Source organism: Musca domestica, unplaced genomic scaffold, assembly GCF_030504385.1.
Source record: "Musca domestica strain aabys unplaced genomic scaffold, Musca_domestica.polishedcontigs.V.1.1 3, whole genome shotgun sequence".
NCBI classification, from domain to species: Eukaryota; Metazoa; Arthropoda; class Insecta; order Diptera; family Muscidae; genus Musca; species Musca domestica.
In genome coordinates this window covers 3,547,019-3,570,936 of record NW_026712299.1, presented here as the reverse complement: position 1 = coordinate 3,570,936, position 23,918 = coordinate 3,547,019, and the positions used below count along the sequence as shown (strand labels likewise).

Below are 23,918 nucleotides of genomic sequence, written 5' to 3'. Positions count from 1 at the left end.
TGGTGGAGGTAGTGGTATTGGTGTGCGGATTGTGCTAGTAGTTGTGTAATGGTGATAGTATTTACTGAGAGAGTATTATTGGTGTTGGTGGTTGTTGGTAGTGGTGGTGGGTCTAGTAGTAGTAGTAGTTTCTGATTCTGATTGTAATGTCTGTGCTGGTGATGAATTTTGTGCGGATTTTGGTGCCGATTCTGGCTGTGGTGGTTGTGGCGCAACAACAGTGGATGCCGTACTATCACTATCACCATTGACAATGACTGCCTCAATGCCATCATAGCTATTATCATTGTCATTATCATTGACATCATCACCTTCGTCATCGTCATTATCACCATCATACGAATTGTGGTCATCATCATCATCATCATCACTGTGAGGTTTCAATTTCAATAACAAGTTTTGAAATCAATTGAAGACACAAAAATTGAGGTTAGATTTTTATTTTTTTTTTTTTTCGATTTTATTTAGCTTTTCTTTTTTTTCATTTTTTGGATTTTTTGTTGATGTTTGTTGTTTTTGTAAGCCTATGTAGTTGACAGTATTTTTTACCATGACATTGGTGACCAACAAACCAAACTTCACTATATATATGTATATATTCTAAATATATATATGTATATGGGTATGTTGTAGTATGTATATAAAAACACATAAGGACACAGAGAGAGTATTGACGTTTGTACACACATTAATGGATGAATGAAAATGCGTTATGTATGTATTTCACAGACGATTTGGCTTGAGATATAGACAAGGGATGATGGGGATACGAAATCGATGCTGGATATATGCATAAAATTTAGGATATATTCCCTAAAAAATAAATCCTCAGATGTTTGGACTAACTTTTTTCTGTAGGGAAACGTTGCTCCGGAAACAGAGACTGAGATTTTCTTATAGAAAAAAAATCCGACCTCAGTGGCTGAGGAAGACTTTTTTCTGTAGAAAAAATCCGACCTCAGTGGTCAATGTTTTTGTATAGAAAAAAAATCCGACCTCAGAACTGAGATCGAATTTTTTTTCTATAAAAAAAACCCGGCCTCAGTAGCTGAGGAAGACTTTTTTCTATAGAAAAAAAAAATTGAACTCAGAGGCAGAGGGATTTTTTTCTATAGAAAAACAATTTGATCTCAGTTTCTGAGGAATTTTTATCTATAGAACAAAATTTTATCTCAGTTCAGGAGGAATTTTTTTCTGTAGAAAAAAAATTTGATCTTAGCTCAGGAGGAAATTTTTGTTTTCTATAGGAAAAAATCAGCCACATTTCAGGAGGAATTGTTTTCATAGAAAAAAAATCAGCCTCAGTTCCGGAGAACTTATTTCCTATAAAAAAATCAGCCTCAGTTCCGGAGGAATTTTTTTCTATAGAAAAACAATCAGCTTCAGGACAATGTTTTTTCTATAGAAAAAATCAGCCTCTGTAGCTGAGGAATTTTTTTCTATAGAAAAAAATCAGCCTCAGTTCCGGAGGAATTGTTTTCTATAGAAAAAAATCAGCCTCAGTGGCTGGGGAGTTTTTTTTCATAGAAAAACAATCCGACCTCAGTGCCTAAGGAAGACTTTTTTTTCTATAGAAAAAAATCCGTCCTCAGTGCCTGAGGAAGTCTTTTTTTCTATAGAAAAAAATCCGACCTCAGTGGCTGAGGAAGACCTTTTTTTCTATAGAAAAAATTCCGACCTCAGTGGCTGAGGAAGACCTTTTTTTCTATAGAAAAAATTCCGACCTCAGTGGCTGAGGAAGATTTTTTTCTATAGAAAAAAATCAGCCTCTGTAGCTGAGGTCTTCCTTTTTTCTATAGAAAAAAATCAGCCTCTGTAGCTGAGGATTTTTTTCTATAGAAAAAATCAGCCTCTGTAGCTGAGGATTTTTTTCTATAGAAAAAAAATATTTTTATTTTTCTATAGAGAAAAATCCGACCTGAGTTTCGAAAAAAAAAATCAGCCTTAGTGGCTAAAGAAGACCTTTTTTCTATGAAAAAAAATATTTTTATTTTTCTATAGAAAAAATCCGGCCTAAGTTTCGAAGGTTGATTTTTTTCCATAGAAAAAATTCGACCTCAGTTCCGAAGGTAGATTTTTTTCCATAGAAAAAATTCGACCTCAGTTCCGAAGGTTAATTTTTTCCATAGAAAAAAATTCGACCTTAGTTCCGAAGGTTGATTTTTTCCATAGAAAAAAATCCGAACTCAGTTCCGAAGGTTGATTTTTTTCCATAGAAAAAATCCGACCTCAGTTCCGAAGGTTGATTTTCTCCACAGGAAAAAAATTCGACTTCAGTTTTTTTTTTCCATAAAAAAATATGGAGGTTGATATTATTTTCTATAGAAAAATATCTGCCCCAGTGACTAAGATTTTTTTAAATCTTCCCTAAGTTCCCCAGACCAAATACCCTATACAGGGTGAAATGCAAAAAAACTGCAACCAACTTCAGACTGCTGTCATTTCAGAGCCACTCGTCCGACAGCTGTTAAAATTATTCCAGTGACAGCTCATTATATAGTTTACAAGTGTACAAAAGCATTATTTTGAAAATTTTCCAGAAAAAAGGTATTCGGAATTCCAGCGTGATAACAGCCGATGGTCGTTCTCCGCTCGTGGCATCTGAATAAATGCCGAATATTATCGCGAAAATATTCTGGCGGGTGTATTAAAGCCTTGGGCACGCAAACATTTTGGCAGCAGACCTTAACATTCCAACAGGACCCAGCACCATCGCACTCAGCACGCCACCGCCACCCAAGAATGGTTTCAAAATGAGATTCTCCGGATACCAATCCGTTGCACTATTGTGTCTGGAGTATTTTTTTGAGCAAGGTTGGCACTAAAAATACCAAAGTGTCGATCAAGTCAAGCAAGCGCTTCGCCTTCGGGAGTGGGCCAAAATAGCGCAGAGCAACATTTGGGTAGCATGTGACGGTTTCATTGGCCGTTTGAAGGCCATAAATCGTGCCAAAGGTGACAAATTCGAACAAATCTAAACCTATTCTAAAATTTGTTGCTATTTCCGAACTTTTTTTTTTTTTTTTGCTTTCATTCAATAAAATTTAAAAAAATGTAAAAATTATGGCTTTTGACTGTTGCAGTTTTTTTTTTTTTTTTTTGTATCTCACCCTGTATTTCCAAGCACATGTGTATATGTGAGTGCATTTATATATGAAAATATATATATTTTTTATTTTCTGTATATGTTTATATCATATATCTCTAATAAAACTAGGTATGAAAATATGTTCACAATTTGAGTTGCAGTTTGATTGAGGTTATGAGGTTTTTAGTTGACGTAGTTGTAGTAGTAGTAGTGGTGGTGGTGTTGGTGAAATATACTAACATATCATTCTTGATCAAAAAAGTATATATATAGGGATATTAGCTTTCTTTACCTTGTATCGGGTTAGATATATAAAAATTGGTAAAAATGTTTAAAAATGTTATCGAAAAATATTTTCAGAATTTATTTTTAATTTATCCTTTCTCTCGACTCTTTCTCTCGGGCATTCTAAATCTCTATTTTTGTATAGAAATCCTATTTTTATGTGGGTACATGTGTGTGTGTTTTTGGAGGGATGTTGGAAGGAGGGTCCTTAATTTAAATCTCTTATTGTTTTTATGGATTTCAAACTTCTTTCACAGGACTGCAGAGCAGATAGGGAGGGCTACGTGTGGTTGGTGTTGCTGTGGTCGCCGTCGATGAGGCTGAGGAATTATCAGTTGTTGAAGTTGTTGTGGTTGTAGTTGCTGTCGATGTTGTTGTCGTCGTCGTTGTTGCTGTTGTTGTCATGTAATCATAATCATGATTATCAATAATATTTGTGGGTGTGGTTATTGTTGTTGTTGTCGTCGTCGGCGATGAGTCTTTGGAGGATTTCTCAAATTTTCCTAGGAGCAAAGGACTAATATGAAGTATTTTACTGGGTCGGCGACCGGTTACTAAAAGGCTGTAGGTCATGTAAACAATAACGGGAGGTAGTAGCCGAAGTTTCAAAGGTGTGGTGGCAAAACAGAGGTGGTAAAGGTGGCAAAATTGCAGACAAACAAAAAATGTATTTGTTGTTGAGGGGGTTGAAAGAGGTCAGGGCAACACAGACACACACACAGTAACATCGTTGATACACCACATAAATATTTTGATTTTAAGTGAAAAAACGAAAAAAAATAAATCCATAAAAATAAATAATTTTATTGGCATCAGGGGCCAATGGTAGGCGCGCGCACACAAAGAAGAAGAAATAACAGAAGTAGAAAAAAAAATAGAACACAGAGAGAAAGTAAATAATTGATTAAAAATCACAACTCAACAACATTTATTTCAAAAATGAATTGGAGTCTGGAGTTTAGTTTAGAAGTTAGAAAAAAAAATATTTTATAAAAAAATATTTAAAAAAAGACATTTCAAAAAAGAAAAATATTAAAAAAAATCATTCTAAGTGTGTTGCAATTATTTTTTATTTAAAATAATTATTAGGGAAATGTGGAGCATAGAAAAAAATATTAAAAAAAAAACAAACCTTAAGTAGAACAAATCTGCATTTTTTCTCTCAGTGTAGTACGTATTTTCATTTTTGGCGATTGCTATTTAAAATTTATTTGAAACCCTTAAATATTGATTTCTTATGTCGCATATACGATGAAATGCTATCACAGAAGCTGCTGTGGGTTGGCGTATACTCAATACAATCACAAGCGAATTTAGGCACAGCACGTATACGCCACCCAGTTATTTGTATTCATGTTACTTATACGCATATGATGGGAATTTTTGTATTATGTGATTTATGAACCGTTTTGTGATGGATGATGGTGATTATTATTGACATTTGGCATTTGGACAACATTATATTTGTAAATAATATTTATGTATATAAATTTTATATTATTCACATATTGGACAGACAAATTATGAGAATTATTACCATTTTGATATAAATATTATATTTTTAAAGAATTTCAGTCTCTATCAAGCAACGAGGATAAGGGGGGGGAATATTAATGCTTATAGAATAAAGTTGCACCCTATCTACGATAATCTACAGATTAAGGAGCATGGTGCGTATTGGTGCTGACATACTGCATACGCTCTGATAGGGTCCCAAATGTGTAAAGGAGAGTCTGATTTTGTTTTTATAAGAATACCAAAGTAAAATATTACAGCTTCTTAAATTGCCTTAATCTCAAAGCTCCAACCATTCGTAATTTTATTTTATTATTTTTTATTATTTTTTATTATTTATTATATTATTATTATTATTATTATTTTATTTATTTTTTTGTTTTTGCAGGATTCAAGATCAAAAAGCCGTTTACATCCAGAAAAGAGTTAGGTCTGAATTCGCCTCCAATGTGACCTTATTAAATAGGTCTGGATACATATTAAGTGAAATCTTTGGCATTTTCTCGTCATTTAAGGTCGATCTATTCACCTATACAGATCAATAATACCAGTATTCTTCCTACTCAAGGTCTTAAACTACGGATAAAGAGCATTGAGTGACTGGAAAATTATAAAATATGCATATTTTTCTCAGTTTTATTACTAGATATCATCACAATTAATATGGAGATACATTTCTGTACTTCAGGGCGTATGATTTCTCATTTGTAGTCCATACGCTACGCAAAATGAGATTTTTAGGATTATGGTGCGTATAATCCTTGAGGTGTATTATACGCTTTGAAGGTCTCTCAAAATAAAAAAAGACCTTTGAAACTATTTCAAAAAAAAAAAGTAAAAGTCGGTTATGCCGACAGATGTATATCCCCGGCCTTGAGATAAGATTATTCAAACTGTTGACCCTTTATGGGGGAGGTTCTGAAGCACTTGGCCAGCATTGACCAATTCGTATCTGACCTAAGACTGATAAAAATATTACAACGTGGCAGATTTGAACTGTATCGACTACTTCCTATAGTTTATGTGAGATATGTGCATTTTTTTTTTTTTTTTTTTGGAAAATGTGAAAATATGAAAATACTCAAGTATTTTATTTTCATACTTCATCCAATACAGATAAAAACATTGGTATATGCAAAATTTGAAGGAAATCGAACAATTATATACAATTTTAGACGAAATCATTAGAATCGCGGACTTGTTATGGCAGATATAAGTACTGGAAATTATGACCCTATATTTGGGTTTGTGAAATTCAAAGAGAGTTGGATGCCTCCTTCGCTTTCTTTGAGCGTTTTGTTTTTTTAAAATCTTGAACCCTTTGTGGGGGAGGTACCAGAAGAAATGGTTCAATCTGTACCATATTTATAACAGATCTAGGGTTGATGATAATATTGAGATGTACCAAGTCTGAATTGAATCGGATGTTAACTTCGCGATTTATGAGCTTCATGGATATTCAAAATTTTGACCCTTTATAAGGGAGGTACCAGATGGAGTAGACCGATATATGCCATTTTCACACCAGACCATGGGTTAATAAAAATATTGTCATGTTTATTTCGAATTTCATGATCGTTTTGGTTATTCAAAACTTCGACCCTTCGTGGGGGAAGTACCAGAAAAAATGGTCCGATCTGTACCATCTTTATAATAAATCTTCCGTTGATGGAAATTTTGAGATGTACCAAGTCAGAATGGAGTCCGATGTTAATTTCGTGTTTTATGAGCTTCATGGATGTTCGCAATATGGACACTCTGTGGGGGAGGTATCAAAAGGAGTGGACCGATATCTTCGATCTTCACACCAGACCTTGGCTTAATGAAAATATTGTGATGTGGGTAATTTGAAGACAATCGGCCGCTTACATCACTTTTTATAAGAGTTACAAATATTCAAAGTTTTGACACTTTGTGGGGGAGGTACTTAATGGAGTGGGCCAACATTATCCTCACCTGACCTGGAACTGACGCAAATATTAGGATTTGCAAAGTTGGAGTAAAATCGAATAATCCTTTCTCTCTCTCTGTGCAGTAAAATATTTTCTTTGAAAATGTTGACATTTTGTGGTGGAGGTACCGATATTGACCATCTGCGAACTCGATACAAATTTGACTTTAATATTACGATGTACCAAGTTTGGATCGAATCCAGCCAGACAGATGGACGGACGAACATCGCTAGATCAACTCCAAATGCCCTAAAACGAATTTTGTCCAAAGAGACCTAGGATCTAAAAGGGTTATTTCGAGGAGACACTTTTTGGCCGTATCAAGTGATATAGAGGGTATAACCATATCGCTGAGGGTATAATTATCACTAGATTTAGTCTAGTTGGGGTTATTGTCTTTGATATCTCTTCATAAAAAACTTATTTTTAACGTTGGACCAAAACTCGCAAAGAAGACCCTCATATGAAAACGTAGTTGAAAGAGTCCATTGGAGTTTATCTGAAAAAGTATTTTGGTAGGCATGGGTAAATTAAATATCTGAGGTTGTTGCCCTTGCTAAATTCTATATTCCAAGATAATTTTGACAAGTCACACACTTTTCTTTTAACATCAGATTTTTAAATATGTGAGTCCTGTAAGGTTCAGTGATGAAAATTGTAGTTGCTGCCTTTGCTAGGCCCTATCTCATTTTAGCCTTCATATAAAATAAATTCGGATCAAACTGAGTTAGAGAAGAATAAAACATTTCGTTGGTCTGTTTTCAAAAAGTTCTGCGTTATATTTTTGTCGAGAAAAAAAAACTGAATTATAGCTTTAAATCAGTTTATCTTGGGTACTATTTTTGTCACCTATATAAATAGCCTCCAGAAAATCAAGAATTTATAAGTAAATTTTAACTACAGGTTGGTTGTTGTCTTTGCTATGTTCGCATTTCTCCACACTTAGAAATCGTGTTTACTCTCCTTTTTCATTTTTTATATCAAATTGGTAAGATTCTCAAAATAAAAAAAAAATATTCTTGAACACGGGACATTTATGAGTTGGTGTAAGGATGAGTAATGGTAAAAATTATGAAAATCAAGGGACATTTTTTTTTTTTTTTTTGTTATAGACAAATACAATTTTTGGACATTTTATTTTTAGTTTTTTGGACAAAACACAATCTTATTTAAAATATTTAACTTAAAATATAACCTTCTTCCGAAATAAAAAAACTAAAAAATATGTTATGCTTAAAAGCTAATTTAATTTTTTTTTTTAGTAATTATTTTAGTTTTTGTTAGTTATCCAAAAAAAAGTGGGGTTATATATTATATAAGAAAAAAATTAAAGCTCCAAAGCAACAAAAAAAAAAATAAACAAAAGAAAAAACTAAACTACTATTAATTTAATGTTAGTATTGAGAAAGGGGGGAATTATTGGTTAGCATTTAATGGAAATATTTTATAAAAATAGATGTATGACAATTTGTACATTAAAATGATATTTTTTAGAGACTAGAGATTTAAGTTTTAATCGAATTGCATTTGTGAACCATAGATGTTGTTTCTTAAGCCCAAGTAAAAATATTGAAAAATATTTATTTTTCAAACAGGAAAATAGCGGAAAATGCTTTACAAACCAAACCATGCATTAATAAAAAAGGGGAATTAGTAATAATAAATGTTTAAGTAGCATATGTATATAAGACCATAAAAAATATAAACAAATATTTGAATATATATATCAAAAAAATCTAGCAAAATTATTTATAAAAAAAATTAAAGAAAAAAACAAGGAAACGAAAAACATTTCCCCAAGGGAATTTTTTTGCAAAAAGATTGTCACTTACCCGCTTAGCTCTAGCATTGAACCACGGCGCACATTGCGACGATGGCTGGCGGTGACGGGGAAGGGTCCAGCATGACCCGATTCACCAATGCCCGCCGCCGCTCCTGAACCCGATGATATCGACTGCGAACGTTTGTCCAAACGTGGATTGTAGGGCATTGCAGAAGGCACAACCATTTGGCTGAGGGCTGCAGCCAAGGCGGGATCGGAGCCCCTGGCCGATGAGCCGCCATCAACGCCATCGACGGTCATAATACTGCCACCAGCGCCACCACGGGAACCGGAACTTTCACGACGGAATAGACCTATGACGGACTTGGGCTGTTTAGGTTTGTTTATACCACCTGTTGTGATGGTGTGATGTAATGGGTGTGGTCGTGGATCGGGTGTGTGTTTAGTTGTTGTGCAAGGAAATTCAGGCCGCAGTTTGGTGGGGTAATGGGTGTTTGTGATTTTGTGGGTGTGTTTTCAAATTATTATTTTTTTTTTCAAATTTTAAAGGCATAGCGTGCGTTTTGTTTTGAATTGATTTTCCGAAAAGGACATTTTATAGAAAATACAAAAACAAAAAGTACAACACAAAGTAAAATTATAGCGATGACAAGGCCGTGGTTGATGAAAGGTTTTCGATGTTTTTTTTTTCATTTCGATTTAGTGGGATTTGTTATTTCAAAACAATTACATTCCACATCATATCATAGCATTTAGTTTGATTTAATTTCAAAGGGGCGTTTCCAAAATAGTGTTTGATTATTTTTTTTTATTTTAAAATTTTATTTGTTCACAGAAGAGAAAGGCGTAAAGAGAAAAATTAGAAGAGGAAGAGAAAAAAAAGTAGAAATGGTTTTTAAAAAATTTTTTAATAACAAAAAATAAATAAATTGTATTTTTGTATTGGTAAGGAACGCGCAGGAGAAAAATAATTAAGATAAGAAATTAAAAAAAACACATTACAAAAAAGGGCAATAAAGCCATATATATAGGGATATATTTATATAAATAAAATAATATTTTAATTAAAAACAATTTTCTATATTTTATTTATTTTTTTTTTAATATTTGTTATTATTAATTATACTTGTATTTTTTTTATTTAGAAATGAATTATTTGTTATTTTTTTTAAAGGAAATACACATGTGACGTATACTTCATATGAACTATTAAATTGTCTGAATATTATTCATACGCCAAAGAGCACCATATTTATTTCGTCCCCCAATTCGGAAGTAAGAATTCAGCTAAATAATGTTTTCAAAAAAATGTTTGGGAGGACTAGCACAGACAAAATGCAGATTTTTAAAAATGTTTTAGATTGACTATTAAAGCCTGCAAATGGGGATTTTTAGGAACATATTTAGGAACATATTTTAAGATATTTTTAGAATTTTTGAAAGGACTTATTTTTTATATATTTTTGAAGGACCTAAAGAATCAAACAAATTGGCTTTTTAAGGAATATTTTGGGAAGGAAAAGGAGTCAAAAAAATTTGGATTTTGAAGAATATCTTTGGACGAATTTTAAGATTATTTTCAGGAGGTTTTTTTAAGAATATTTTTTGAGACACTAGCAGGGTTGCTGGCTCTGGAATTTTAATATATTTTGGAAGATAGAAAACTGGGATTTTTAGGAATATGTTTAGAAGAATTTTTAGGAATATTTTTGGAATTTTTAAGAATATTTCCAATATGACTAACAACCGTAAATATAAAGAATATTTTTGGAAGACTAGTTGAGAATATTTTAGAAAGTATTTTTTTTTAACATGATTTCGAAAGGACTATGAAGGCCACCCAAGTTTTTATTTAAAAATGTTTTTTTTTTTTTTTATTTAATTTTCCATTTTTAAGAATATTTTTGAATTTATTTATAAATATTTTCGGATGGGGTTTAAGAATATTTGCAGTATTTTTAGAACCAGCTAACAGCTTAGGTAATATTTGGAAGGATTTGTAGGTTTATCAGGGTATATTTGGAAGGTTTATCAGAGCAGGAAAAAAGTTTTGAAAATACTATATCTTGTCGGATTTTTAGGAATATATTTAGAAGGACTCTTGCTTTTGTATTCAATTTTTAAAAATTAATTTACAAGGGCTTTCAGATTTTTCAGGAATATTTTTAACGGCCATCAGAGCCAAAAAAAAGAGTTGTAATAAACGATTTTTTTGAAAGATCCCTAAAACCCTAAAAGAATGTTTGCAGTAATATCAGAACCAGCAAATAAGGATTTTTAGGAAATATTTGGGAGGATTTGTAGGTATATATTTGGAAGAGTCAAACACAATTTTGAAAGTGCCATATCTAGAAGGATTCTTAGAAATATATTTAGAAGGACTATAGCTTTCACTTCAATTTAAAAAAAAGTGTTTTGTTACAAATATTTTTAGAAGGACTATAAAGGCAATGAAGGTCTGGATTCTTTAAAATATAAGATCCTTAAAAATGTCCTTTTACTTTTTATATGATTGAAAGGAAAGCAAAAGCCCATAGATGCAAAGTCTAAACATGTTTTGGGAAGAGCTTTTAAAAAAATATATTTGCAGAACATTTCAGAAAACCAACAAACGTGGCCCAATGTTGACAAGGATGTCTGAATTTAAACAATTTCTTTAGAAAATGAGTCTTAAATCGTCAAAATACCGAATATTTTCTTCTAGGTATTTTTTAGACGAAATTTAATTATTGCTTATTTGTAAGAGTTTGTTTCAAACTATCATAGCTCTAGTTTTTTAGGGGATACGAAAAATAAAATTTATAGAATTTAATATATTATTTTCAAATATTTATAGGTAAATAGTACATTAGTTATACGTCACATTCAAATTTTTTGTTATTTATTCATTTTATTTGAAATTCTACTGTATTTTTATCTATGGTTTTTTATTAAAATTCTCAAATTGTTTTTAATTAAAATAATTATCAGGACATTGTGTTTCGTATATAAAAAAAGTATATACTGACATTTTCTAATATTTATTTACATTATGTATATAAATATAATGTATAAATAAATATATATATATATATATATATATATATATATATATATATATATATATATATATATATATATATATATATATATATATATATATATATATATATATATATATATTTCAAATAAATATATTTTTATTTAGTGATAATAACTTAATATTTTTTTGTTTTTTTTTACATTCAAACGACATCTAAAACACCAACAAATGATATTGAATAATATTTATAAATACCAGCTTAAAAGAACTATTTAAAAGTCAAAAATTGGAAAAGCTCAACTTCACACGAAAGTGTATCGGGCGAGTGGATACCCTTATATGTATTAGCCTCTCTTATTGACTATTTTGAAAACGAAGAGAAAAAACAACAAAAAGTAGCTTCTGCATGCATTGTTGTTTAAAGAATGTAATAAGATTTGGCGTTTTCTTTTTAAATGGAAATTTTGGCTGAATGAGATGAAAATCCTATTTGGCTGTGATAAGGTTGCTAGTCTCATTGGACTTTAAATTTAAACCAGTGTTTTGTGGAATTTCGTTCTAAGCTATTTTTAATATATATTTTTTACTGGATATTTTATATATATTTTTGGGTATATTTTAAAGATTTGTTCAAGGAATATTTTGAATTTTTTTAAATACAGGGTGAGATAAAAAACTGCAACAAAGTCAAACGCAATAATTTTAACATTTTTTAAAATTTTATTAAATAAAAGCCAAAAATTTCGGAAATAGCATCAAATTATAGAATTAGTTTAGATTTGTTCGAATTGGTCACCTTATGGCCTTTAAATGGTCACATGCTGCCCGAATCGTGATCTGCGATATTTTGGCCCGTTCCCGGCGAAGCACTTGCTTGAGGTGATCCACACTTTGGTATTTTGTTAGTGCCAACCTTGCTCTCCAAAACACTCCAGACACAATAGTCCTACGGATAGGTATCCGGAGATTCTGGTTGTCTTTATGCACTGGAAATGAAGCGAGGAAACTCATTTTGTAACCATTCTAGGGTGTGGGTGGCGCGTGCTTAGTGCGATGGTGCTGAGCCCTGTTGGAATGTCCAACGTCTGCAGCCAAAATATTTGCGTGCCCAAGGCTTTAATACACCCTCCAGAATATTTTCGCGATAATATTCGGCATTATGGCGGCCCATATTATGGTCCATCACCATGGTCAGCGGTTTTGTTCTGGTGGCCAACCGGAACATTTTCACACATTTTCAGCTGACCTCTTTGGCAAGTAAACACGATCATTTTGTTTGTTCACAAACTGCTGGACAACGAATGTTGTCGGAGAAAACCAAATTCGACAGTTCACCACTTTCGGACAAGTGAAGCAACTCTTAAGCTCTTTTGAGTCTATTATCTTTCTGTTGCGGTCGGTGTAAGTTCTTGCACTTTTTGGAATTTCAATGGCTTTACCCCGAGCTCATTTTTCAATATATGCCGAATGGAATATTGCTCAACTCACGAGCCACTTTTCGGCCACTGTGGACGCGGGTTTCGATCAAGTCGCTTCTTTATTTTTTAAACCATTTCTGCTGATGTTGCTGTTTTGATGTTCCTTCCGTCCACTTCCTTGACGTCGGGCTACACTACCAGTCACACTAACGAGAGATGGTACGAGACTCCAAAGATATATTCACATTTAAATGCTGGGGTGCTCTAACGATAGCCAAATGTGGTTTTCCAGCCAAATATAAAGAAATCAGCTTGAATTCCATCACGAATAACTTTTTTTCTGGAAAATTCTCACCAAAATACTTTTGTACGATTGTAAACAATTTAATGGGCCGTCACTGGAATAATTTTAACAGCAGTTGGAAGAGTGGCTTAGAAATGACAGAAGTCTGAAGTTGGTTGCAGTTTTTTCATCTCACCCTTTATTTTTTATTTTCAATGACTATCTTGGGCTTTTTTTAAAAGACTACGAGTATCAATGGGTTTTAATAAAGAATTTTTTTCAGTTCTAGGAATAATTGTTGACTTAATAAAAATACTAGAAATAATTTTGCATTTTTTAAATATTTTGTCAAAGCCCGGAAATCAATGTGAATTGTTAAATAATTACACAGTGCGACAAAATTCATTTTTTTCAATAACTACGAAAAAAATCCTGCAGATTATGAAAGTAGAGATAAAAAGTATCAGTCGGTTTTGCCGACAGATTTATACCTTCAGCAAATTTCATTCAAATTTATTCAAATTGTTGACTTATATGGAGTAGGTTCCAAAAGAATGGGAGACTATTGTTCATTTCGTATTTTTTTATTTTTAAATAATTTTTCCAACGGCTATTAAAGATTATGGATTTCTTTGAGGATAATTAAAGACAAATTATCTTTCTAATTTTTTTTAAATAAAATAGAGTCGCAGATTTAAAAAAAAAAAATAAAGAAATATAAATAAGGATGGATTAAAAAAAATAAATTTTCCCGTGAGTAGGATAATCTTATATATTTTTAAATTAAATGTTAAATGTTAAATTAATTTAGTATTTCACTTTTTTATTGAATATTTTCAAAAATTAATTTTGAAAGGACTATTTTTAAATAAGATTTTCGAGGTCTATTAATAATCGGATCATTTTTAAGAACTAGAAATATTAGATAATTTTTAAGATTTATTTAAAAAGGCCATAAATAATCCTAAGTGAATTATAGAGGCCAGAAAAATTTTGGCTTTTTTAACATTTTTTTTTTCAAGGAAAATATAAATTTTCCACAAAACACTGCTTTTAAATCATCTATCAATCATGATTAAATATATATCAAAAATTATGAAAAATTCTTTCAAATAAATTTTCAGCTGATATTCTAAACTACAATGAGTTGCTGCACTGCAAGGCTACATTGGATTTTTTTGCAAAAAGGAAACGAAACACATTCTCTAACTAAGTAACTAATACTAAAGGTGCAAATTTCAAAAAATGTATGTTGTTGCTAAAAAGAACGCATAATAAAAAAATGCAAAATTCATACTTTACCTAAGAACGTAGCACTTGGTGAGTTATAGGCCAAATATTCTTTATTCGATGCCCAGGCGGGGAACTCATTTTGCTGGACAGCATCGGAAACCTCGTCGCCCTGACGTTTCCATGGCAGCTGGGATTCGGTGGCGGTTGGTGTGGCCACGCGGCGCTCACCATCGGAGTCACGAGAGAGATTGCGATCCTCCTCCGGAATGGCATTCTCTGCTACTGGGGGAGAGAGAAGATATAATGGAAAAGATTGAAATTAGTTTAGGATTTGAAATTGTTTTTTTTTTCGAATGAATTTGAGTTATTGGCAAAAAGCAGCAGTTATGCAAACAACACAAAAGCTAAACATAAACATAACAAATATTTTTTTTTCTTTTTTTTAGAGAACTTAAAAAAATGAAAAATAGTGTGTGTCTAAGAACGGAAAGTGAGGAATTTAACAAACAAACAAAACAAAAAATTATTAAAGGTTCACAAAAAAGTTCACGGGTTGGATGTTTTTCATGCAGGGACACATGGAGAGAGAGGGGTGTGTTTGGCATAAGGTAATATTTTTTTTTTTTTTTTTTTGAAATATATTTTTGAGATTATTTTATTGTGCGTGCAAGGGATCAATTATTGTAAATAATTTTCTGGAGGCTTTCAAATTAAGAATCTGGGATATTTTTTTGAAAAATATTAAAAGACAGAAGAATTTCCAAAAAATATTTTCAATACAAATTTGGGGATTGTTGGAAAAATAATGAATATTTTTGAAGAAATATTTTTTTAATTTCGCATTTGAATATTGTAATGGCCTTTGACTAAAGTTACCTATGCAGGTCCATGTCGTCGTATACACCCTAATATAATAGCTACATTCGGTTTTTTCAGATTTTAACAGAATTTTTAGTGGATTTTATTGTTTTTGAGAATTGCCAAATTCTTTGTAAATGGTGGAGGATATTGAAAGTTCGGCCCGGTCGAACTTACAGTTTTTTTTTTAATATTTAAATTTAATTAATTATTAATTACTTTTATTTAATTTTTTTTAATTTTTTTTTAATTATTTTAATATTTTTTTAAACATTCTAATAGATCTTCTAGAGCTATTTGTTCCAGTAGGGTTTTTTCAGTTTTTTTTTTTTTGTTTTTTTTTATGATTTTCTAAAATTTTGATGATGGAAGAAATTGTGGATATTTTTTTTTTTAAATATTCATAAAAATATTTTTTTATTTTATTTTATTTATTGTTATTATTATTATTATTATTATTATTATTATTATTATTATTATTATTATTATTATTATTATTATTATTATTATTATTATTATTATTATTATTATTATTATTATTATATTATTATTATTATTATTATTATTATTATTATTATTATTATTATTATTATTATTATTATTATTATTATTATTATTATTATTATTATTATTATTATTATTATTATTATTATTATTATTATTATTATTATTATTATTATTATTATTATTATTATTATTATTATTATTATTATTATTATTATTATTATTATTATTATTATTATTATTATTATTATTATTATTATTATTATTATTATTATTATTATTATTATTATTATTATTATTATTATTATTATTATTATTATTATTATTATTATTATTATTATTATATTATTATTATTATTATTATTATTATTATTATTATTATTATTATTATTATTATTATTATTATTATTATTATTATTATTATTATTATTATTATTATTATTATTATTATTATTATTATTATTATTATTATTATTATTATTATTATTATTATTATTACTATTATTATGATTATTATTATTATTATTATTATTATTATTATTATTATTATTATTATTATTATTATTATTATTATTATTATTATTATTTTTCTATTTTAAAAATGTTGTCCAAAATTTTCCAAAAATATTTTATCTTTAATATTTTTTAAGTATTGGCACAGTTATAAAAAATTTGTAATTTATTATTTTTGCTATTTCTATTTATTTTTTATTTTATTTTATTTTATTTATATTTTATTTTTTTATTTTACTTTTTTTAATTTAATTTTTTTTGTTTTTTTTTTAATTATTTTTTGTAAATTTTTTGTAATTAAAATAAGTATTTACAATATTTTTAAAATTTTGCAAATGCTTAAAAAATAATAAGAAACATGTCATCTAAATCTCCAACTTGCCAAACTTATTTACACAATTTTTTACCCACACAATAAAATAATCTCAAAAGAATATGTGAAAAAAGAAAACTATTTAAAAAATATGTGCACAAAACATACAAAATAAACAAAAAACATAAACATAAAAATTTTAAACAAAAAATAAATAAAATAAAAACAATTGTTAACAAAATTTCATGCACAAAAATGCCATGCTTTTTTCCTTTGGAATCTCATTGATTTTAAATTTGAAAAAAAAAAAAAATAATAATATTTTTTATGACGAATTTTCTTATAAAAAAACACAGGAAGTGATATACAATGAGGTTTCTAAACTAAAAAAAAATAATAAAAAATAAATTTCATATTTATTTCATGTCTCTTGCTTTTTAAAGCATCAAAAGCATCACTGTCTAGGTAACTACATGAGGCTGGATGGGATGAACAGAGCGGTAACTAGTTGCTAAATATTGGCAGTCGATTAAATGGAATCGATTTCCATGGTTTTAATTAGTTTCGAAATAAAATTTCAAATTTTTAATGGTTTATTTTTCTACTATTTTGGCAATTTTTATTTTAATATTATTTTTTTTTTTTGTATAGGAACTCCTTGAAGTTTCTTCCTCGGGATTTTCTCTATATATTTTGTATATTATATAAGTAACATTTTTTTACATTATATACACTAATGATTTAAAAAAAAATACTTTAAGAAGAAAAAACATCAAAATTAAAACATTAATCTGGATGGCATTCTAAATAAATTTAAATCAACTGAAATGTAGGTGGCGTATAAGTAATACATCAAGTATACGCCCCGTGTCCAAAGACAAATCTTACATTCAAAGGAGAGGTCTTCTGGCCACAGAAGATATTTTCTGTATACAGAAGAGGTCTTCTGTACACCAGAAGAGGTCGTCTTCTGTACACACAGAAGAGGTATTCTTCTGTCCACAGAAGAGGTATTCTTCTGTCCACAGAATAGGACTTCTTCTGTCCACAGAAGAGGTATTCTTCTGGTTACAGAAGAAATTTTCTTCTGGCCACAGAAGAGGTATTCTTCTGTCTACAGAAGAGGTATTCTTCTGGCCACAGAGAGGTTCTTCTTCTGGCCACAGAGAGGTTCTTCTTCTGGCCACAGAAGAGTTCTTCTTCTGGCCGCAGCAGAGGCCTTCCTCTGGCCACAGAAGAGGTCTTCTTCTGTCCACAGAAGAGATCTTCTTTTGTACACAGGGGATGTCTTCTACTGCCCACAGAAGAGGTTTTCTTCTGTCCACAGAAGAGTTCTTCTTCTGCCCACAGAAGAGGTCTTCTTCTGTACAAGAAGAGGTCTTCTTCTTCCCGCAGAAGAGGTCTTCTTTTGTCCGCAGAAGAGGTATTCTTCTGGCCACAGAAGAGGTCTTCTTCTGACAACAGAAGAGGTCTTCTTCTGACAACAGAAGAGGTCTTCTTCTGTCCACAGAAGAGGTCTTCTTCTGTCCACAGAAGAGGTCTTCTTCTGTCCACAGAAGAGGTCTTCTTCTGTCCACAGAAGAGGTCTTCTTCTGTCCACAGAAGAGGTCTTCTTCTGTCCACAGAAGTGGTCTTCTGCCCACAGACGAGTTCTGCTGTTCACAGAAGAGGTCTTCTTTTGCCCATAGAAGAGCTATTCTGTCCACAAAAGAGGTATGCTGTCCACAAAATAGGTATTCTGGGTACAGAAAGGGTCTTCTGTGTACGGAAGAAGTCTTCTGTTTACAGAAGAGGTCTTCGGTTTACAGAAGAGGTCTTCTGTGTACAGAAGAGGTCTTCTGTGTACAGAAGAGGTCTTCTGTGTACAGAAGAGGTCTTCTGTGTACAGAAGAGGTCTTCTGTGTACAGAAGAGGTCTTCTGTGTACAGAAGAGGTCTTCTGTGTACAGAAGAGGTCTTCTGTGTACAGAAGAGGTCTTCTGTGTACAGAAGAGGTCTTCAGTGTACAGAAGAGGTCTTCTGTGTACGGAAGAGGTCTTCTGTGTACGGAAGAGGTCTTCTGTGTACAGAAGAGGTCTTCTGTGTACAGAGAGGTCTTCTGTGTACAGAAGAGGTCTTCTGTGTACAGAAGAGGTCTTCTGTGTACAGAAGAGGTCTTCTGTGTACAGAAGAGGTCTTCTGTGTACAGAAAAGGTCTTCGGTGTACAGAAGAGGTCTTCTGTGTTCAGAAGAGGTCTTCTGTGTACAGAAGAGGTCTTCTGTCTTTTTTTCTAAATATAATTTTAGCTTTTATGGAAAATTTTCTTAAGGCCAACCATTTGAAAAAAAATTATTCGAATCAAACAAATATACATAGAAAGCTGAGAAACGAGTTAAAACCAGTGCTCTATGGAACTTAATACAACATCACTACAAAGAAAATACAAAAATATATTTTTTTCATAGAGAAAAAGAAAAACCAAAAAAATACTGAAAAATTGCCAATCAGAATATTAGTTATCGAAAAAGAATTTTAAATGGAATATCAAAAAAAAAAATGTTGGCGTTATATCTGTATGAATTCATGAACTCGAGGTATACGCAAGTCAAATAGTTATAACGCAACAAAGTAATGAGAGAGAGCGGGCGAGCGAGAGAGAGCAATACATTTGTCTTTGATTTGTGGATTTTGATTTTTTGCCGACGGCCAACAAAATTACCAATGCTCTGATAGGAACGATCCCTGCGCCAGGGCAAGATTAGTTCGGCCGCTGTCGGGCCAATCGGAGGATCGGGCGATAGTAGTTTCTCAGGACTCTCACTGGGACTACGTGGCTCACGAGCAGTTGACGAGGACGATGGCGTGGCATAGTGCTGGACAATGCGAGCTTTGGAAGCATCAAAACCGGGCAAATTTTGGATGTGAGCAATTAATGAATTGTTATTGGCACGATCAGAATCCGCTGTCGAGATGATGGCATTTTTTTGTTTTTGCACACAGTGTTTTGTTGTTGTTGTAGTCGGTGTGGAGTGTGGTTTGGAGGGTGTGGTGGTGTTACATTGTTATTGTTCGTGTGGTAGAGTTGTAGAGAGTTGTGGTGTTGGTTTTCATTGAATATTTATATCCAGTCGTTGTAGTTTTTGTCATTTTTGTAATAGACATTCATAAAAATATTTTTTTGTATTTTTGTGGCACATTATTAGCGTAAGGCGTAAGTATTTTTTTATACAGTTTCCATTATTTTTATTTTATTTTTTTAAGTAGAAGAATACAAACAAACGAAAGAAAAACAAGAAATAGTTTTTTCAAGTTATTACAAATAGAAAATTTGTGTTAACAAATTTTTTTGGTTTAAAAATTGTTAACATAAATAAAAAAAACCAAAAAAAATAGAGGGAGATAGAATGATAATGGTTTCTTTCTAGCGTTTTCTGTTCGAGTCGTAAAAAAACTGTATTGTGTGAGTCTTTTTCTTTACACCATCAAAAATTACACAACTGCTTAGTTTTGAAATCAAAATATTAAAATAATAGAACAGCTATATAAACATCGTCTAGAGACTGAGCACAGTATGATAATTATGGGAAACAAATTCAAATATTATAATGAACTTTAACAATTCAGATTTTCAATTATAAAGTTAAAGAAATTTAAAAAAAGCGCGATAAATAAAGTTTAAAAATATATTTTTATACCCTCCACCATTGTATGGAGGGTATATTAAGTTTGTCATTCCGTTTGTAACACCTCGAAATATACAGTTTAGACCCCACAATGTATATACAGGGTGAGATGAAAAAACTGCATCCAACTTCAGACTGCTATCATTTCTAAGCAACTCGTCCGACAGCTGTTAAAATTATTCCAGTGACAGCTCATTATATTGTTTACAAGCTTACAAAAGCATTTTGCTGAGAATTCTTCAGAAAAAAATTATTCGTGATGAAATTCAAGCGCGATAGTGTGATTTCTTTATATTTGGCTGAAAACCCACAAGTGGCTATCGTTAGAGCTCTCCAGAGTTTAAATTTTAATAAATTTTTTGTGTCTCGTACCATCGCTCGTTACGGTGATACTGGTAGCGTATCCCAACGTCAAGGAAGTGGACGGAAGAAAACAGCAACATCAGCAGAAAATCAGGTTCGAAAAGTAAGGAAGCGATTTGATCGAAACCCTCGTCGCAGTGGCCGAGAATTGGCTCGTGAGCTGAACATATCGAAATATTCCATTCGGCATATATTAAAAAATGGATTCGGGGTAAAGCCATTGAAATTCCAAAAAGTGCAAGAACTTACACCGCAACCGAAAAAATTAGACTCAAAACAGCTAAAGAGTTGCTTCGCTTGGCCGAATGTGGTGAACTGTCGAATTTGGTTTTTTTTCCGATTAGAAAACATTCGTTGTCCAGCAAAATGATCGTGTTTACTTGCCAAAGAGGTCGGCTGAAAATGTGCACCTTCGTGGTGTGGGCCGCCACAACAACCGATGGTCGCTCTCCGCTCATATTAATCGACCGTGGCATCAAAATAAATGCCGAATATTATCGCGAAAATATTCTGGAGGATGTATTAAAGCTTTGGGCACGCAACCATTTTGGCCGCAGACCTTGGACATTCCAACAGGACAGCACCATCGGACTCAGCACGCCACATACACCCAAGAATGGTTACAAAATGAGGTTCCTTGCTTCATTTCCAGGGCACAATGGCCATCAAAATCTCCGGCGGATACCAATCCATTGGACTATTGTGTCTGGAGTATTTTGGAAAGCAAGGTTGGCACTAAAAAATACCAAAGTGTCGAACACCTCAAGCAAGCGCTTCGCCGGGATTGGGCCAAAATACCGCAGAGAAACATTCGGGCAGCGTGTGACGGTTTCATTGGCAGTTTGAAGGCCATAATTCGTGTCAAAGTTGACCAATTCAAACAAATCTAAACATGTTCTTAAACTTGATGCTATTTCCGACATTTGTTGCTTTCATTCAATAAAATTTAAAAAAAGTAAAAATTAGGTTTTTGACTTTTTTACAGTTTTTTTATCTCTCCCTGTATATATGTAGTCAGTTCTATGCAAGGATGTTTCCTGCATTAAGAGAACCCAAACAGGCAATTAAATGCAAATTCTGTTCAAAGTAGGACTACAATTATATGGTGAATAGAATGATTTTCCCAGAAGGACAGACAGATGAACGGACATGGCTAAATCGAGGAATAACATACCGAATTGGATTTTTCAGAATATTTTTATATAAATGGGAATTTTGCTATTTTAAATCCCAAAAATCAGGATAATCTGAAATAGGAAAAATGATATATATTCTTGATCAGCATAAAATTATATGATATCCCTCCGTCTATCTGTCGGTGGAAATCGCTATAGCTTCTGAACGAAATGATAAAATTTTACTCAAATGTATATTATGTCTGCGGGACTTTGGTATTGAAAATGGGCCAAGTAGGTCAATGTTTTGGTATAGCCCCCATATAACGGTACCTCCCGGAATTGTTTCAAATTTGGTATTTGATGTTCGTTATTGATACTTCGGCCTAAGACAGAAAAGTGTCTGTTCAGGCCCACGTCTTCGTATAGCCCCCATATAGCGGTAACGACCGATATTCGGTATTTTGATGATGCAGGTTCACGTCGTCGTATAGACCCTAATATAACGGCTACATTTGGTATTTTAAAGATTTTAACAGATTTTATTTTTTTTTAATTGCCAAATTCGTTCCAAGTGGTGGAGCATATTCAAAGTTCGACCCGGCCGAACTTATAGCTGTTTTACTTGTCAAAGTTCACTTTGTCAATGTATAAATAATTACAACTGTGCTCAGTCAAAACTCTCTATTTCAAAATGTTACCTTCCTTCAAAATCTAAACACAAATAAGTAATCAAAAAATAATAATAACAACAAAACTATGGCATTTTTGTTTTCATTGAATATTAATATTTAAAAGAAGATATATAGGGTGATCCAAAATGAATGTCTAATAACAAAGTTAAAAAAATACAAAGCATTCCATTTTGGATTACCCTGCATATCTCAGATATAAAACAAATTTTAATTATATTAAAAAACAAATACAATTAATTATAACAAATGCGGGAGAGGACAATTACAAACAAAACAGGGTGGGTCAAGGGTTAGGAAGGAAATTTGATCATCATACCGTCAGCAGGTAGAGAACTTAACAAGAGAAGGATTTATTACTTTTTTGGTTATTAAGCTTAAGGGGGGAATTGGGAAATTTATTTAATTTTGGGATCTTAAATTTTGTAAATATTTTTAAGAAAAAATAATTATTAGACATCAATATAAAGAAAGGAAGATAGAAGATAAAATAGGATTGACAGAAATTGAAAGATTCCGGAAAAATTGCTATTGAGTTGTTGTTAAATAGAAAAAACAAGAACCGTTTACACTGGGAGAAAACCGGTGTTGGGACAGTAACACAGGGAAGAAAAATGAAGAAACCATAAAACCCAAAACTAAACTTCCAACAAAAACAAAACAAAAAATTAACAATAAAACATATATATGTATATTAAAATAACAATAAACAAAACTATAAACTTTTATTTGTGAGTCTTTGGTTTTAATGAATAAAATACTATTTAAAACAAAAAGTGTGTCTACACCACAAAAACAATTAAAACACCTAATACTTACGTGATGATTTCGCCGTAAAGGTCAGACCATCTTCCCAGTCATCGGTTTCATTGACCACCGTCACTTCGGTTAGTTTGTTGTTGGGATTTTCCTCTGCTGATTCATTAAGAACTTCATTAATATAATTATCTTTTTTATATAGAGAGAATATTGAGTCGAATAGAATTTCAGATTTTTTTTGAAATGGATGAAGAGAGCGAATGAGATGATGACATGTGATGATGATGGTATGTATGTATATAGCAGGGAGGATCAGGTGTTAGTGTGTTTTTATAAAAAAAAGATATTGATGAATTATTTAAAATTTTTCAGTTTTTTTTTAGAATATTCACATAACGTTGTCCAAATTTGAAGCAGATTAGTGCAGAATGTTTGATGTTGTTGCGTGTATGTGTTTTTTTTTTTTTTTTTTTTTTTTCATAGGATTATAAGAAGGAAAGAGAGAATAAAAAAAGAATGAAATGTATGATTAGGTCTTGATGTGGCTACTTCAAAATCCA

General features: G+C 31.4%; 1 protein-coding gene across 19 annotated transcripts in view; it reads right to left on the bottom strand.

Annotated features, from left to right (window-relative positions):
* LOC101896141 (sodium/hydrogen exchanger 3) overlaps window positions 1-23,918 on the bottom strand; it is a 116,515-nt gene that overhangs the window by 17,973 nt on the left and 74,624 nt on the right. For 5 of the 19 annotated variants that reach the window (XM_059124793.1, XM_059124794.1, XM_059124791.1 and 2 more), the window contains 4 exons: window positions 23,419-23,547; window positions 19,466-19,708; window positions 14,649-14,858; window positions 8,673-9,015 (listed from right to left, as the gene is read on the bottom strand). In XM_059124793.1, coding sequence (XP_058980776.1) covers window positions 8,673-9,015; window positions 14,649-14,858; window positions 19,466-19,708; window positions 23,419-23,547 — 925 coding nt within the window. Of the gene's footprint in view, window positions 1-3,517; window positions 3,936-8,672; window positions 9,016-14,648; window positions 14,862-19,465; window positions 19,709-23,418; window positions 23,548-23,918 lie in introns of those variants that run through there. The other 14 variants (XM_059124799.1, XM_059124801.1, XM_059124806.1 and 11 more) reach the window with 9 other exon arrangements.